Raw genomic sequence first — 15,055 nt, 5'->3', positions numbered from 1 at the left:
TCTGTTGTTAATTCGTTTGCTAGATTAGCCGCTAGCATACGCACTGTGTTGGAGGCTTGTTGCTAGTGTAACAGAGTCATAAATCACATTGTTATAATTACACAAAATGTGTTCTAAACCCCCAAACTGCTCCTTTTATACCTGACTTTTAGGACCTCCAAGCCTGTAGTTGTGTTCATTATCAGTTAGAGCCCCTCCTCATTCTTTTCTTCTTCTTCTTTGGTGCAATACTATAAATACAGTGTACCCGTTTTGCCTCTCCCCTTTTCCTACAATTCCCCTGTGGGAGAGGTGGGTGTCATTTCTTTCCAACACCTTGAAACACACATAATTCATATTTAGCCACCCTGATGTTTATGATTGCGATGTTAGTTCAGTTATTGTCATTATTAAGCCTGTTTTTGTAAGATGTTATAAGTGTGTAGTATGTGTGTATCATAAATGTGTTTTAGGCGCCATAAATGCTAGCATGAATATATACTCCTTGCTAGCTTGGGAGCTGTGGTGGGTTGAGCTAACCCTCTTCCCCACTGTTTGTATTTGGTCTAGGAGCTGGAGTGGGCAAATTATTTACTTGGAGGTCTTTCTTTCTTTTACCTTTTTTATCAGGTATGTCGGATTTCATGTTGTTGTTTTTGTTTTATCTTATGTCAAATATGTTACGTGTAAATGCATATTTTATGTTTAATGTAAAAATAAATGCCAGCCCTTTTCCTACAATTCCCCTGTGGGAGAGGAGCTGGAGTGGGCAAATTATTTACTTGGAGGTCTTTCTTTCTTTTACCTTTTTTATCAGACACAACGCAGAATCACACCGGTTACACTAGCTAGTTAGCGATGCTACACACCTGCTACTCTTAATAGTCTTCAACACTTATGTTTTTTTATCCATTTTTAGACAGCGATGAGATCAGCTGCACACTCCACAGAGGCCCAGAGTTACTGTTAATATGAAAAATATAATGCTGTCCTTTGAGATTTTAACATAAGACTGAGTGTAATGGATCTAAAACTGTTTAAATCTCTAGTCTACAGCCTGGTAACATGGAAACTTTAAAAACAGCAGCAGAACATTTCAGTAATGTAGTCTAATGTGTTCTTTTCATTTAATAATAATCCATATTATGTATAACAGCTACATTCACCCTGGAGAGAAACTAGTGAGGGAGACCATCAGGACCAGGCTGGGTTTCTGGGTCCAGAGGTTTGGAGAAACTTCTTCCCTTTCTTTCATCACAGCTGTCCTGTGCCAGAAGTTCTGTTGACCCACTGAGAGAGGCATCATTTAACCCTTTAAGACCTACCATAGAACCAAGTTCGCCAGAGCTTATATTATATTTTTACATGCTGTGGAGCCATTTTTGGGAGTATTTCAAGTTGCTATACATCAATACAACCATTATAGCCCAAACTTTAATAATATGTCTGCATTAGGTGCATAGTAATTACATAAATTGCAAAAAAGTGCAATAAACTACAAAAAAATTGAAAATCGTTTTTGTTTTTTTAACATATATTTCTAGTTAGAGAAATTTAAGAGGCTTATCCCTCAAAACTGTAAATACAAAAAAGTTACACAAACTAGTTTCCCACCACAGGAAATTTATTTTGAGTGTCTTCATAGTTTTATTTTTGAAATACACCAATTTTTATATACTGCAGGAAAAACGAAAATAAATATTATAGTGCAAATTTGCAAAATAACAGCATATGCATCAAAATAAACTATTTCCAGCAGTGCAATATGAGTCCTAAGCATCCCAGAAACGACACAGAAAGTCATAAACTCAAACATAACTTTTTAAAACACATAACAAGTAAAACACAAGCTCATAAGGGCCCGATCGTAAAAAACTACATTTCCGCAAAATGACGTCACTTCCGGTTTCGGGCAGGTCATGCGGTCATGTGATAGTTCGCGCTGATGGACGTAGGAAGTGTTACAAACAGCTGATGGATCGGCGAAGCGTGTTTCTGGAATATCATGTTTTTGTTGCTGCAAGTGATTTTTATGCAGTTTTTGCAAAGCTATATGTGGAAGGAAACTGTGACCTAGGACAAGCTGATGGCATAAGATGTAAGTACAACTCCTCCAGTTTCATATGCAAAAGAAATTATTGTGCTAGCTTAAGTGGTTGCAGAGCTACCGGGATTTAAAAATAGTTACGCAAAACAGAGCGTGCCCGCTCCGATCGGCTGTAAAGGGTTAAGAAACACCAGGAACACTGAAGCTCATCGCATTGATCAAGCAGGACTCATGATGTTCACCAGCAGCTCCCTCACAGGGAAATCTTCAGAGCTCCCCCGTAGGCCCGCCCCAGAAGATGGATAAACCCAGCATTTCATGAACACTGTGATGGAGACCTTTGGTTTGTGTAATGTTATAAATACTTGGATACTCCCCAGAGGCTCCGGACTTTTATATAAAGATATTATATTCAGTCCTGTAGAAAGTTATATATTTAAAAATATATGATCCTCTTTGGTTACTCTGGTATGAATAACTCTGAATCACTTTATGGTAAATAACCCACTATGTGAAAAAAAAAACTGTGAAAGAATTCCAGATGACAAGTTTGTAGTCCAACATACAAGTGACGACCTTTGACTTTCATCAGGTTTTATTTAATTGTGTTAGAGAAACTCAAACGTGCTCTTCATGCAGCTGAGTACATCAAGTGTTTAAAATGGAAGCTGTGCAGGTCTGAGATACAAACTGAGGTCCTGTTAATGCTGATATATAGTGACACAGTTACAGGGGTGATTAATCCTTTTGTTTTTTTGTGTTTAACTTTATCAATAAAACAGCTGCAGCTTTCACTGCAGCACATGTGGTACGTTAACCTTTGTACTGTTTTCATCAGTTCATTTTGCAGTTAACATGTTGGATGATCTGTCTGCTGTCACTGGGTGGTGCTGAGGTCTGAATCTGAGGGCAGCTCCTGTAATCACAAAGAGAACAGAACCATCAAACTCAAATGTAAATTTTATCCCTCAAAATTGAAATAAAGCTGATTCTTCTGTCCTCACACACTCAGGATCTGAAGTTCTTCTCTTACATTTTTTTCAGTATTACAGTACACTACAGTACTTTAATCCATAGTTCCCGAGTAATGAGGAGCTACAAGGTACAAGCTTTTTTTTTTTTTTAAAAGTTACTGTTTTTATAGACGTGGCAAGAGACTGAAAACATGCTGTTGTTTGCACATATTTAATAATCAGCTCTGCACAGGAGCTGAAGCAGGATGCAGCCTGTTGCTTTTCCAGTATAATACTACTAAAAGTACAGTAATTAGTGAGTAGCCCGGAGCGTTTCTCTTGATTTCTTTAGTCAGGGTAAATTCATTCACCTGCACGGGTTAGCTAAACGAACCCTGACAGCCGAGTCCTCATCTTAGCTAGCTAGGTCTCAGGACCGAGCTAAGGTCGGTAGTTACGGATTAGCTTACAAACACGTTTAACTTACCGAAAAAGTGCAGCGGGGCCTCGGGTCCTTCTGTCGGGTAGTCCAGTTTACTGAAGAACACCTCAGGCTGTCAGGTTAAAACACTCGGTCGTGTCTTCGTAGCGTAAACGCTGGCCCTCCTCTCAGAGCCTACGCTCTATCTGCTATTCGCGAACAGAGATGCGCAAGTTTCTCCGTGACTGCAGCTGCCAGTCAAAGCTGTTATGATGACGTTTCACCCCAATTTAACATCACCGCGGTAGGAATTAGAATCAAACTTATGGGCGAGAAGACCCCTTGGACATCAATCAGCGTGATGAAAACTATTGATAACAAAAGAAAGAATCTTTGGAAAAAAATTATCTGAGGAGAATAAATTAATTTTAGTCTGACCCCAGTCCCGTCCGCTAACATGGAGGAGGCGGAGTTTATGACCTATACTGCAGCCAGACACCAGGGGGCGATAGAGATGTTTTGGCTTCACTTTTCACTTTTGGGGAGCTGTCGCGTCGTCCATGTTTTATACAGTCATTGGTTGCCACTAGCAGCAATGTAAATTTAATCAATTAGAACTTTACATATTTAGACCTACTGATAAACGTTGGAGTAAATTATATAACATGCTTACCTTGTGATGTACATAGAGTAAGCCAGAGGAAACTCCTCTTCTTCCTTGCTTAATGGGAATGTTGTGCATTTCCTGGTTATTTTGAATTTCCTGTAAATTTGCAGTTTTGAAGACGCAATGTTGGTTTTAAAGTCCATATCTGTAAATCGTGATTAGGAGTTGAGTAATTACTAAAACCTGTGATTTAAAACTAAAAACCTGCAGTCTTTGGTTGCATTGATAATCATGGATCTGAATACTCTTCTGGAAGTTTTTGCTGATGGTCAGTAATTTGGCTTTCTGAAATTCTGTTACTCCACCATTAACCAAGAGATGATATGAGAATAGCAGGGAAACACACATACATATGTATGGAATATTTAAAAAAGAAATTTAAGTATAGGCCTGTGAAACTTCTTAAACCTATTTTTTAAAGTACTTTCACATGTAAATCTGTGTACTAATCTGTGAAGAAAAAGAACCAACATAAAACTTTAAATTCAATAGTTTTAGGCAACATACAAAATAGGACCACAGCAATTCATCCATCCTCATCCGCTTTGTCCGGGGCCGGGTCGCGGGGGCAGCAGCCTAAGCAAAGAGGCCCAGACCTCCCTCTCCCCAGCCACCTCCTCCAGCTTATCCGGGGGAATACCAAGGCATTCCCAGGCCAGCCGAGAGATATAATCTCTCCAGCATGTCCTGGGTCTGCCCCGGGGCCTCCTCCCGGTGGGACATGCCTGGAACACCTCACCCAGGAGGCGCCCAGGGGGCATCCTTGTCAGATGCCCGAACCACCTCAGCTGGCTCCTTTCGATGTGGAGCAGCAGCTGCTCTACTCTGAGCCCCTCCCGGATGGCCGAACTTCTCACCCTATCTCTAAGGGAGAGGCCAGCCACCCTTCGGAGGAAGCTCATTTCTGCCGCTTGTATCCGCGATCTCGTTCTTTCGGTCACTACCCACAGCTCGTGGCCATAGGTGAGGGTAGGGACGTAGACCGACCGGTAAATTGAGAGCTTCGCTTTTACACTCAGCTCCCTCTTCACCACGACGGACCGGTGCAGCGTCCGCATTACTGCAGCTGCAGCCCCAATCCGTCTGTCGATCTCCGGCTCCCTTCTCCCATCACTCGCGAACAAGACCCCGAGATACTTGAACTCCTCCACTTGGGGCAGGAACTCATCCCCGACCCGGAGTGGGCACTCCACCCTTTTCCGGCTGAGAACCATGGCCTCAGATTTGGAGGTGCTGATCCTCATTCCCGCTGCTTCACACTCGGCTGCGAACCGTTCCAGTGCGAGCTGGAGGCCCTCACCCGATGAAGCCAACAGAACCACATCATCTGCAAAAATCAGAGATGAGATTCTGAGGCCACCAAAGCGAAAGCCCTCTGCCACTTGGCTGCGCCTAGAAATCCTGTCCATAAAAATTATGAACAGAACCGGTGACAAAGGGCAGCCCTGGCGGAGCCCATCACCCACCGGGAACGAGTCCGACTTATTGCCGGCAATGCGAACCAAGCTCTTGCAACGGTTGTATAGGGATCGAATGGCCCGTAGCAATGGGCCAGACACCCCATATTCCCGCAACACCTCCCACAGGACACCCCGAGGGACACGGTCGAATGCCTTCTCCAAGTCCACAAAACACATGTAGACTGGTTGGGCAAACTCCCATGCACCCTCAAGTATCCTGGAGAGGATAAAGAGCTGGTCCAGTGTTCCGCGACCAGGACGAAAACCGCATTGTTCCTCCTGTATCCGAGGTTCGACTAACGGACGAACTCTCCTTTCCAGCACCCTGGCATAGACTTTCCCAGGGAGGCTGAGGAGTGTGATCCCCCTGTAGTTGGAACACACCCTCCGGTCCCCTTTCTTAAAGATGGGGACCACCACCCCGGTCTGCCAGTCCACAGGTACTGCCCCTGATCTCCACGCAACATTGCAGAGGCGTGTCAACCAGGACAGCCCTACAACGTCCAGAGCCTTCAGGAACTCGGGGCGGACCTCATCAACACCAGGGGCTCTGCCACCAAGGAGTTGTTTAACTGCCTCAGTGACCTCGCCCCCGGAAATTGGCGGGTCATTCCCCTCATCCCCAGACTCTGCTTCCTCCTCGGAAGACGTGTCAGTGGGATTAAGGAGGTCCTCGAAGTATTCCTTCCACCGCCTGACAATTTTCTCAGTCGACGTCAGCAGCGCTCCGCCAGCACTATACACAGTGCAGGTAGAGCACCGCTTTCCCCTCCTGAGACGTCTGACGGTTTGCCAGAATCTCTTCGAGGCAGTCCGAAAGTCTTTTTCCATGGCCTCTACGAACTCCTCCAACACCCGAGTTTTTGCTTCAGCCACTGCCAGAGCCGCATTCCGCTTGGCCTGTCGATACCTGTCGGCTGCCTCCGGAGTCCCACAGGCTAACCAAGCCCGATAGGACTCCTTCTTCAGCCTGGTGGCTCCCTCACCTCTGGTGTCCACCATTTGGTTCGGGGATTACCACCACGGCAGGCACCAACCACCGACCCTAAGGCGCAGGGAACAAACCCTCTCGTCCACCGGGAAAAACCCCAACGTACCGGCAGCAAGCCGAGGGGATATTAGGATACCCACCCCAGCCCGCCGCCTCTCACCAAGGGCAGCTCCAGACTGAGACTCCAGACTGAGTGGGAGGTGTTATCCAACATCGTCTTTATCTTGGACAGCATCCGCCTCTCCGACACCACCTTGGACTCCCTCAAGGTGGTGTCGGAGAGGCGGATGCTGTCCAAGATAAAGACAATGTTGGATAACACCTCCCACCCACTCCATGACATGCTGGTCAGTCACAGGAGCACGTTCAGTGAGAGACTGAGATTACCGAAAAGCACCACTGAACGACACAGGAAATCATTCCTGCCTGTGGCCATCTCCCTGTACAACGCATCCACTTAACACACTGGTTACTGCTACAACTACACATGTTTCTTTTCCAACTATTTATCTATGAGTGACTTATGTATGTATGTATGTATATATATGTATATATTGTACTATTCTTAGTTAGTGTATTGTCTGTCTTGTCTTAATGTTGGTTTAAAATGGAGCACTGTAACAAAAAATAATTTCCCCCAGGGATCAATAAAGTATTCTGATTCTGATGATTCTGAGACAGAGTCCAGCCCCTCTCCAGGAGACTGGTTCCAGAGCCCAAGCCATGTGTAGAGGTGAGCCCGACTATATCTAGCCGGTACCTCTCAACCTCACGCACTAACTCCTTCCCCACCAGAGAGGTGACATTCCATGTCCCTATTGCCAGTCTTGGCAGCCGGGGGTCAGTCCGCCAGGGCCTCCGCTCCTGGCCGCCACCCGGCACACAATGCACTCGACCCCTATGGCGCCTCCTGCGGGTGTTGGGCCTGCGGGAGGATGGGCCCATGTCTCCTCTTCGGGCTGTGCCCGGCCGGGCCCCATGGACTAAGGCCCGGCCACCAGACGCTCGCCCTCGGGCACCCTCCCAGGGCCTGGCTCCAGGGCGAGGCCCCGGTAACCCTATCCCGGGCAGGGTAAACTGTTCCCTCGGTGTCCTTTTCATAAGGGTCTTATCACAGCAATTCATGTTACCTAAAAATAAAACAAACACCTGTTTTTAAATGAAACATTCTATTAGGTTAAAATAATCTAATTTAGTTATTCTACAGGCATAAATTGCGTAATGACTGCTTTACCTCTGTGTTTTGTAGTATATATGATAATAAGCTTCTTGATGTGCACATGCATAAAACTAAGTGAGAAAGTGATTTTACTATTACTATTAACATGGGTAAAATATGTGATTAATACATGAGAAAAGAAATCTGCCACAGCAAGTACCTAGAGGTCATCGGAATGGAAAGATCTGGGAAATCAACATCAGATAACCCGCTAGAATAATAGACCACTGACATCAAGACAAGGAAGCTCCTAACCATGCCAATCCAGCACCCTGAGGAACAAGCTCTTAGTACAAGATCCATAGAGGCAGGGGTCTGCCACACCAGGCAAGACCCCAGGTGCAAGCTGTGTAAAGATGCCCCTGAGATAATCAGTGATGGGAGTAACAGCATTACAAGTAACGGCGTTAAAAGTAACGGCGTTACTAACGGCATTACTTTTTTCAGTAACGAGTAATCTAACTAATTACTATTCCTATCGTTACAACGCCGTTACAGTTACTAACAAGAAAACGCGGTCCGTTACTATTTTTCAACAAACAGATGGTTGGAGCTGTGTTCAGCTTACCGCATCTTATATCAGTTGCACGGAAGCATAGCTGGAATGGCCATCGGGCATACCGGGTATTTGCCCGGTGGGCCGATGGTGATTTTTCATTTTTATGGGCCGATGGGTTTTTTGTTTTTTTTTTCGTTTTTTTTCCGTAATGGTATAAACACTGAAAGGTGGTGGATTGGCCAGATGCTGGGAGATGTGTAAAAATAACTCAATTGTTTGGTGGTTGCTATTGCGGAGCTTCCACAGATTCAGTAACATTAGCAAGTGGTGGAGGCCAGCAGATGCAACACGCTGGCAGGTGGATGACGGAAAGGCAGGAGGAGCAGAGACCCGAGGCGGTGAACTGAACTTCAGGTAAGAAGTTATGACCTGCAGTCTATCTGGGTCAGATATAAACCAAGTTTAGGTGGAGTTTATTTTCGTTATGCTGACTTTTTACAGTCAGTTACAATAACTGGTACTGTGTGCTAGCTGGCATGACGGAGTTTCTATACTGCTGGGCGGGTGCTATGATGTTACTGATGTTGAACTTGTTTTATCTTATTTTATTTATAAGGTTAGTTATTAGAGTTTCCAACCCTGCTGTAAAAAACAGAATCGTATTCAGAGAAAATGTTACGCGTTTCGTATTGAGGTGAAAAGGAACACAGTTTGTCCCGGACTTCAGCTACAATGGAAAAGAAACAAAGCTGGAGTTATTCTGTCTTTGCTGCACAGCTGCCTCTTCTTCTCTCATTCTCCCCCCTCCCTCTCCTGTTTCTACTTCAATCATAAAACTGATCAGTGATCAGCTGGTCGGCTTTTCTCTCTTGTTTGTTTATCGCCCACTTTGCGCCAGAAAGAGGAAACCAGCGGATGGCGCGCTAAACAACAGCAGCACGTTTAAGCTTGATCAGCTGTTGTTAGAATGTATTTAATATTAATTTCTAGTATCAGCTGATGCTTGCTGGAGCCACAGCTGTAAAGCTGCTGGTCATTATATCGGTTTGGATATGTGGTGAGAGGGAAACATGAAGATGAAACCAGGAGATGTCCTTACTGAACCATCAGAGCTGAACAGGTGATGGAGAAACAGGTTTACCTTTAGGTGACATGAATGAGTTGAAGGGAAGTTATGAGTTCATAACTTCCCTTCAACTCATTCATTTCTGAGAGACAAATAACACCAGAATCCTTTTTTATGTAGCTGACAGCTGGTAACTGTGCAGGGGCAAGTCTAGCAAAGTTTTGCCAGGGGCCCAGGTAGGACATTAACAGGGAAAGGGGGGCAAAAAGAAATACTTTTCTTTCTTTTTCTCATTTAAAATGTCTCGCTTTTAACAAATAATTATCTGAATCTTACAACAAACGTTTTCATCTGATGTAAAATGTATAGAAATCCATAATTGTACATAGTAATTTTTTTAGGGTCCCATCATAATTTCTTCAGAAGTAGCTAAGTACTGTATATGATGCCAGTATTTTCCCACATTTTCTAGATACTGTACCAGTACTGTGTGTAAAATGCCAAACAAGCTTTTTTTTTGGATGAAAGAAGAGAGTCTGTTCTTCATTTTGGTAGGTTCAGCGTTTATATGATCATAACACACAGTTTTCTGTGGCTCTTCAAAAATGAGTAAAAATGCTCAAAAACCCTGGCAGTGGGGAGTTACCTGATTTGAAAATGGCTGGCAGTGAATGAGTTAATTACTTTTTCAAAGTAACTTGCCCAACACTGGAGATAATCCAGCACATAACAGCAGGGTGCAGTATGCTAGCAGGCAGGGTATACGTGGAACACCATAACCAATTGTATACATAGTACACATAGTATGCAGGAACATCTGTGCTCAGTATGGGCTGGAAGTCCCGAGGTCAAAATGGGAGATGCCTCTTAGGGTGGTCGAGAATGACCCAGCCAAGAGTTTGTGGGACTTCCCCATACAGACGGATATAGTGTTGATGGCTAACCAACCAGACATAGTAGTGATGGATAAGCAGAGGAAGACGGATGTAGTGATATATGTAGCTAACCGAGAGATAGCAACAGCAGGAAGAAAGAACATGAGAAGCTGGAGAAATATCAAAGGCTGAGAGTAGAACTCAAGAAGATGCAGAGGGTGAATGCAACAGTAATCGGACCTCTTGGTGTAGTGACCCCCATGCTAGGCAGGAGGCTCCAGCAAATTCATGGAACAACATCAGAGATCTCTTTCCGGAAGAACGCAGTCCTAGGAACAGCATAGATACTACACAGGACCACCCGCAAGGGCAATAGGGGATGTATAGATCTATATATCTCGATACTGTATATCACAGCACAGAGAATACGGACAAAAATACTAAACGAAATATATTTCAGCTTTTGTTTATTATTATGTATATATTATTAATTTAATATTAATAATATTATTAATTAAATTTCATTATCTGCATCTTTACCACACATTTGACTAAGTGTACAGACTGTAAGTGCAGTGAATGCTAAAATTATACACGTAACATTGGCATATACTGGACATGCAGTGCTGAGATTCAGGATACTGTGTTAAAGGCTGGGATTCAATGAATTCATCATACAGGCAAGTTTTGAGTATTAATTTTCAGAATGCATTAACAAAGATAGCCAATATTGAGCAGCGTTCGATACTGTTACCCATCTGCTAGTCTATACCATCTATACTAGTGTATAGAAAAACAGCAGCAAAGTAAGTGATAAGTATGTATATGTTAATTAACATATGTAAAATGAGAGCCTTCATTTTTTTTATTACAATGACCAATAGAAGAAATAATGTGTGATATTAAAGGTAATTAATATTAAATACATAGCAAAGAAACATATTAGCTGCTTCAAATTGGGTTTTTGGGGGCATTTTTCAGCTTTATTTGATAGACTCAGGATGCCCCCTGGGCGCCTCCTGGGTGAGGTGTTCCAGGCATGTCCCACCGGGAGGAAGCCCCGGGGCAGACCCAGGACACGCTGGAGAGATTATATCTCTCGGCTGGCCTGGGAACGCCTTGGTATTCCCCCGGATAAGCTGGAGGAGGTGGCTGGGGAGAGGGAGGTCTGGGCCTCTTTGCTTAGGCTGCTGCCCCCGCGACCCGGCCCCGGACAAAGCGGATGAGGATGGATGGATGGATGTTTTGCAAATAGAATAGACAACAGGTGGAAATTATAGGCAATTGGTAAGACATCCCTAATAAAGGAGTGGTTCTACAGGCGGTGACCACAGACCACTTCTCAGTACCTATGCTTTCTGGCTGATATTTTGATCACTTTTGAATGCTGGTGGTGATTTCACTAGTGGTAGCATGAGACAGAGTCTACAACCCACACAAATGGCTCAGGTAGTGCAGCTCATCCAGGATGGCACATCAATGCGAGCTGTGGCAAGAATGTTTGCTGTGTCTGTCAGCCTAGTGTTCAGAGCATGGAGGCGCTACAAGGATACAGGCCAGTACAACAGGAGACGTGGGGGAGGGCAACAAAACAGCAGTAGGACCGCTACCTTCACCTTTGTGCAAGGAGGAACAAGAGGAGCACTGCTAGAGCCCTGTAAAATGACCTCCAGCAGGCCACAGATGTGCATTTGTCTGTCCAAACAGTCAGAAACAGACTCCATGAGGGTGTCATGACAGCTCAACATACACAGGTGGAGTTGTCCTTACGGCCCAACACTGTGCAGGATGTTTGGTATTTGCCAGACAACACCAAGATTGACAAATTCGCCACTGGTGCCCTGTGCTCTTCATAGATGAAAGCAGGTTCAGACTGAGCACATGTGACACACGTGACAGAGTCTGGAGATGCTTTGAAGAATGTTCTGCTGCCTGCAACATCCTCCCGCATGACCGGCTTGGCAGTAGGTCAGTAATGGTGTTGGGTGGCATTTCTTCGGGTGGAGGCTGCACAGCCCTCCATGTGCTCACCAGAGGTAGCCCGACTGCCATTAGGTACCGAGATGAGCTCCTCAGACCCCTTGTGAGACCATATGCTGGTGCAGTTGGCCCTGGGTTCCTCCTAATGCAAGACAGTGCTAGACCTCATGTGGTTGGAGTGTGTCAGCAGTTCCTGCAAGACGAAGGCATTGATGCTATGGATTGGCCTGCCCGTTCCCCAGACCTGAGTCCAATTCAGCACAACTGGGACTTCATGTCTTGCTCCATCCACCAACACCACATTACATGACAGACTGTCCAGGAGTTGGTGGATGTTTTAGCCCAGGTCTGGGAGGAGATCCCTCAGGAGACCATCCGCCACCTCATCAAGAGCATGCCCAGGTGTTGTAGGGTGATCATATAGGCACGTGGAGGCCACACACACTACTGAGCCTCATTTTGACTTGTTTTAAGGACATTACATCAAAGTTGGATCAGCCTGTAGTGTGTTTTTCCACCTTAATTTTGAGTGTGACTCCAAATCCAGACCTACATGGGTTGTTTGCGGCCATTTTGTTGGACATTGAATCATTCTCCCAGACTGCTGTTTCCACAATCAATTTACCTGTAGGTTCTCTATCTATTTTCTATAGTACACAGCCAAACACTAAAGTTTTACATTTTCTACCCTTGGGTTATGAAATTATCACATGCCATGCTAGATTAGCAATGATAGTCTATGTAAATAGTAATGTACTTAATATAATTTTAAATAGCCATTTAATTACAAGCTTAAATTGCCGAAAAACTGATAGTAAATGATAAAATAGAATGAAAAAGAAGAAGAACTTTAAAAAAGAATAACCCCTACAGGCTTGGTGTGACCCATCTCCTAGATGTTATTTTACACTGTTTGACACAACTGCAATTTGATAAACACTTAAGAAATACAAATGATAACATGTGACATAATAATAATCATCATCATTGTCACAAATCAAAATGAAAAAAAGCTAACTAAATGGTTTCCCAGTTACAGGTGGGAGTTCAGTTGACTAAGCAAAGCACTATCACAAAACTTAAATCAAAAGGCGTGACAACACTGCTACATTTAGTAACTGTCGTACAAATTCAGACTCCACAACTTTTATAACACATCTAGGTCCACATGAAGTTATGATCCAACACTATCCAAGAATGTGTTTATACTTTTGGTTATCCATTTGAATTGTTTTTCATAGTGGATGATTAACTCTCCAACTAATCCAACTCAGTCAGTGCCTTGTGTCTCAGATATTTCTCTAAGCAATAGATAGCAATGGGATCTCTGTCTGCATCAAACTTATTGGCAAAAAGGTGATGCTGTTCAATCAACCACTGCAGGTCTCCAGCACCATACACACATATTGATCTGACATGATGGCCTTTACATTCTGGGTATACTGCTTGCAGAGAACCCTCTGACCCCTCGTGCCCCTGCCACTTCACCATCCGTGCAATTGCATTAATGTCTGTGATGTCAAATTTACGGTTGGGCCATGTTGAGCCTGGAACACCAGGCATTCGTTGTATTGTTGCCCACAGAAACTCATCAGGACTGTAGGTGTCTTTGGCCCACTCAATGAGGGCCTGTATTCGCTTGTCTTCCAACACACTGTGAATGTAACCTCGGTTGACCACAATGTAGGCATTTCCTGATAGTATAGGGAGATTGAAGGGAGTTGGATCCTTTGTTTTTCCTACTGGCTGGGACAATTAAAAAGTTAGTATGATCGTAAGTAAGTCTGAAACAATGTTTTTTTTACAATAGCAAAGTAAATTGATCAATGGCAACATGATACATTATGAAAAAAATATCCAAAAGAAGTACCTGCATTTTTCCATCAATTACTTGGTAAACATTCATCACCCTCTTCTTCTTTCCTTGAGGCATTTCTTCAGACTCCAAACTGTTACCTCCTTTCAGTGAATGCAAAGCTTGCACAATTTCCAAGTTAGTTTTTAGAGGGAAATCCTGACCACAGAGGTTGATAAAGTATTTCCAGTTTGTACTGGTGTTATAGAGATCAGCCATACAGTTAAGATCAGCCTGTACACGTGTCCATCCAGCGTAGACCACATCCACAGGCTGTCTGACCATGAACACATTTGGGAAACAGGAAGTAATGGCATTGATGGCAATAAAGACTGAGGCCGGTGCTTTTTTGTCCACATGGACGCAATAAATATTTTGAGGTGTGTAGATAGCTCGCAGTAGTCGCTCAAAGTTTTGCACCTAAAGATAAGAACAATTTAATTGGCTTCCTAAATGTTTTTGGTGAAAATGTTCAAATGAGCACTTTCATGGTTATTTAACAAACGGTCAAAACTAAAGTACCAATGTGAGATATCCATCATACCTAAAACAGTAATTTTGTGATAAGAAATTTCAAAAGATCAAGCTCACACCATGCTCCCTGTACTGTACACCATGCACTGTACATTTAATCAATTAGAACTTTACATATTTAGACCTACTGCTAAACGTTGCAGTAAATTATATAACATGCTTACCTTGTGATGTACAACCATAGAGTAAGCCAGAGGAAAGTCCTCTTCTTCCTTGCTTAATGGGAATGTTATGTATTTCCTGGTTATTTTGAATTTCCTATAAATTCACAGTTTTCAAGACGCAATGTTGGTTTTAAAGTCCATATCTGTAAATCGTGATTAAGAGTTCAGTAATTACTAAAACCTGTGATTTAAAACTACAAACCTGCAGTCTTTGGTTGCATTGATATAATACTCATCAGGGATCTGAATAATCTTCTGGAAGTTTTTGCTGATGGTCAGTAATTTGGCTTTCTGAAATTCTTCCTTCTCTCCCCGCAGGATTGCTGAGCAGTTGCAAACTTTCTC

The 15,055-nt window shown here is 43.6% G+C and overlaps 1 protein-coding gene and 2 long non-coding RNA genes across 3 annotated transcripts; 1 reads left to right on the top strand and 2 right to left on the bottom strand.

Moving 5' to 3' along the window:
* Positions 1-297: 297 nt before the first annotated feature.
* LOC145432389 (uncharacterized) lies at positions 298-2,843 on the top strand. Its single transcript, XR_013912665.1, has 2 exons — positions 298-609; positions 1,136-2,843. It is a non-coding gene; the product is annotated as an uncharacterized LOC145432389 (long non-coding RNA).
* LOC145432390 (uncharacterized) lies at positions 2,604-3,809 on the bottom strand. The gene is made up of 2 exons (XR_013912666.1): positions 3,467-3,809; positions 2,604-2,942 (listed from the first exon to the last, which is right to left on the bottom strand). It is a non-coding gene; the product is annotated as an uncharacterized LOC145432390 (long non-coding RNA).
* Positions 3,810-12,920: 9,111 nt separating this feature from the next.
* LOC113033319 (beta-1,3-galactosyl-O-glycosyl-glycoprotein beta-1,6-N-acetylglucosaminyltransferase-like) lies at positions 12,921-14,728 on the bottom strand. Its single transcript, XM_026187005.2, has 3 exons — positions 14,711-14,728; positions 14,028-14,432; positions 12,921-13,903 (listed from the first exon to the last, which is right to left on the bottom strand). The coding sequence occupies exons 1-3, from the start codon at positions 14,726-14,728 to the stop codon at positions 13,418-13,420; spliced, it is 909 nt and encodes a 302-aa protein (XP_026042790.2). The 3' UTR covers positions 12,921-13,417.
* Between the last annotated feature and the right edge of the window lie 327 nt (positions 14,729-15,055).

Source organism: Astatotilapia calliptera, chromosome 12, assembly GCF_964374335.1.
Source record: "Astatotilapia calliptera chromosome 12, fAstCal68.1, whole genome shotgun sequence".
Taxonomy (NCBI): domain Eukaryota; kingdom Metazoa; phylum Chordata; class Actinopteri; order Cichliformes; family Cichlidae; genus Astatotilapia; species Astatotilapia calliptera.
Note: the sequence above shows the minus strand (reverse complement) of the source record. Positions and strands in the feature narration are given on the sequence as shown.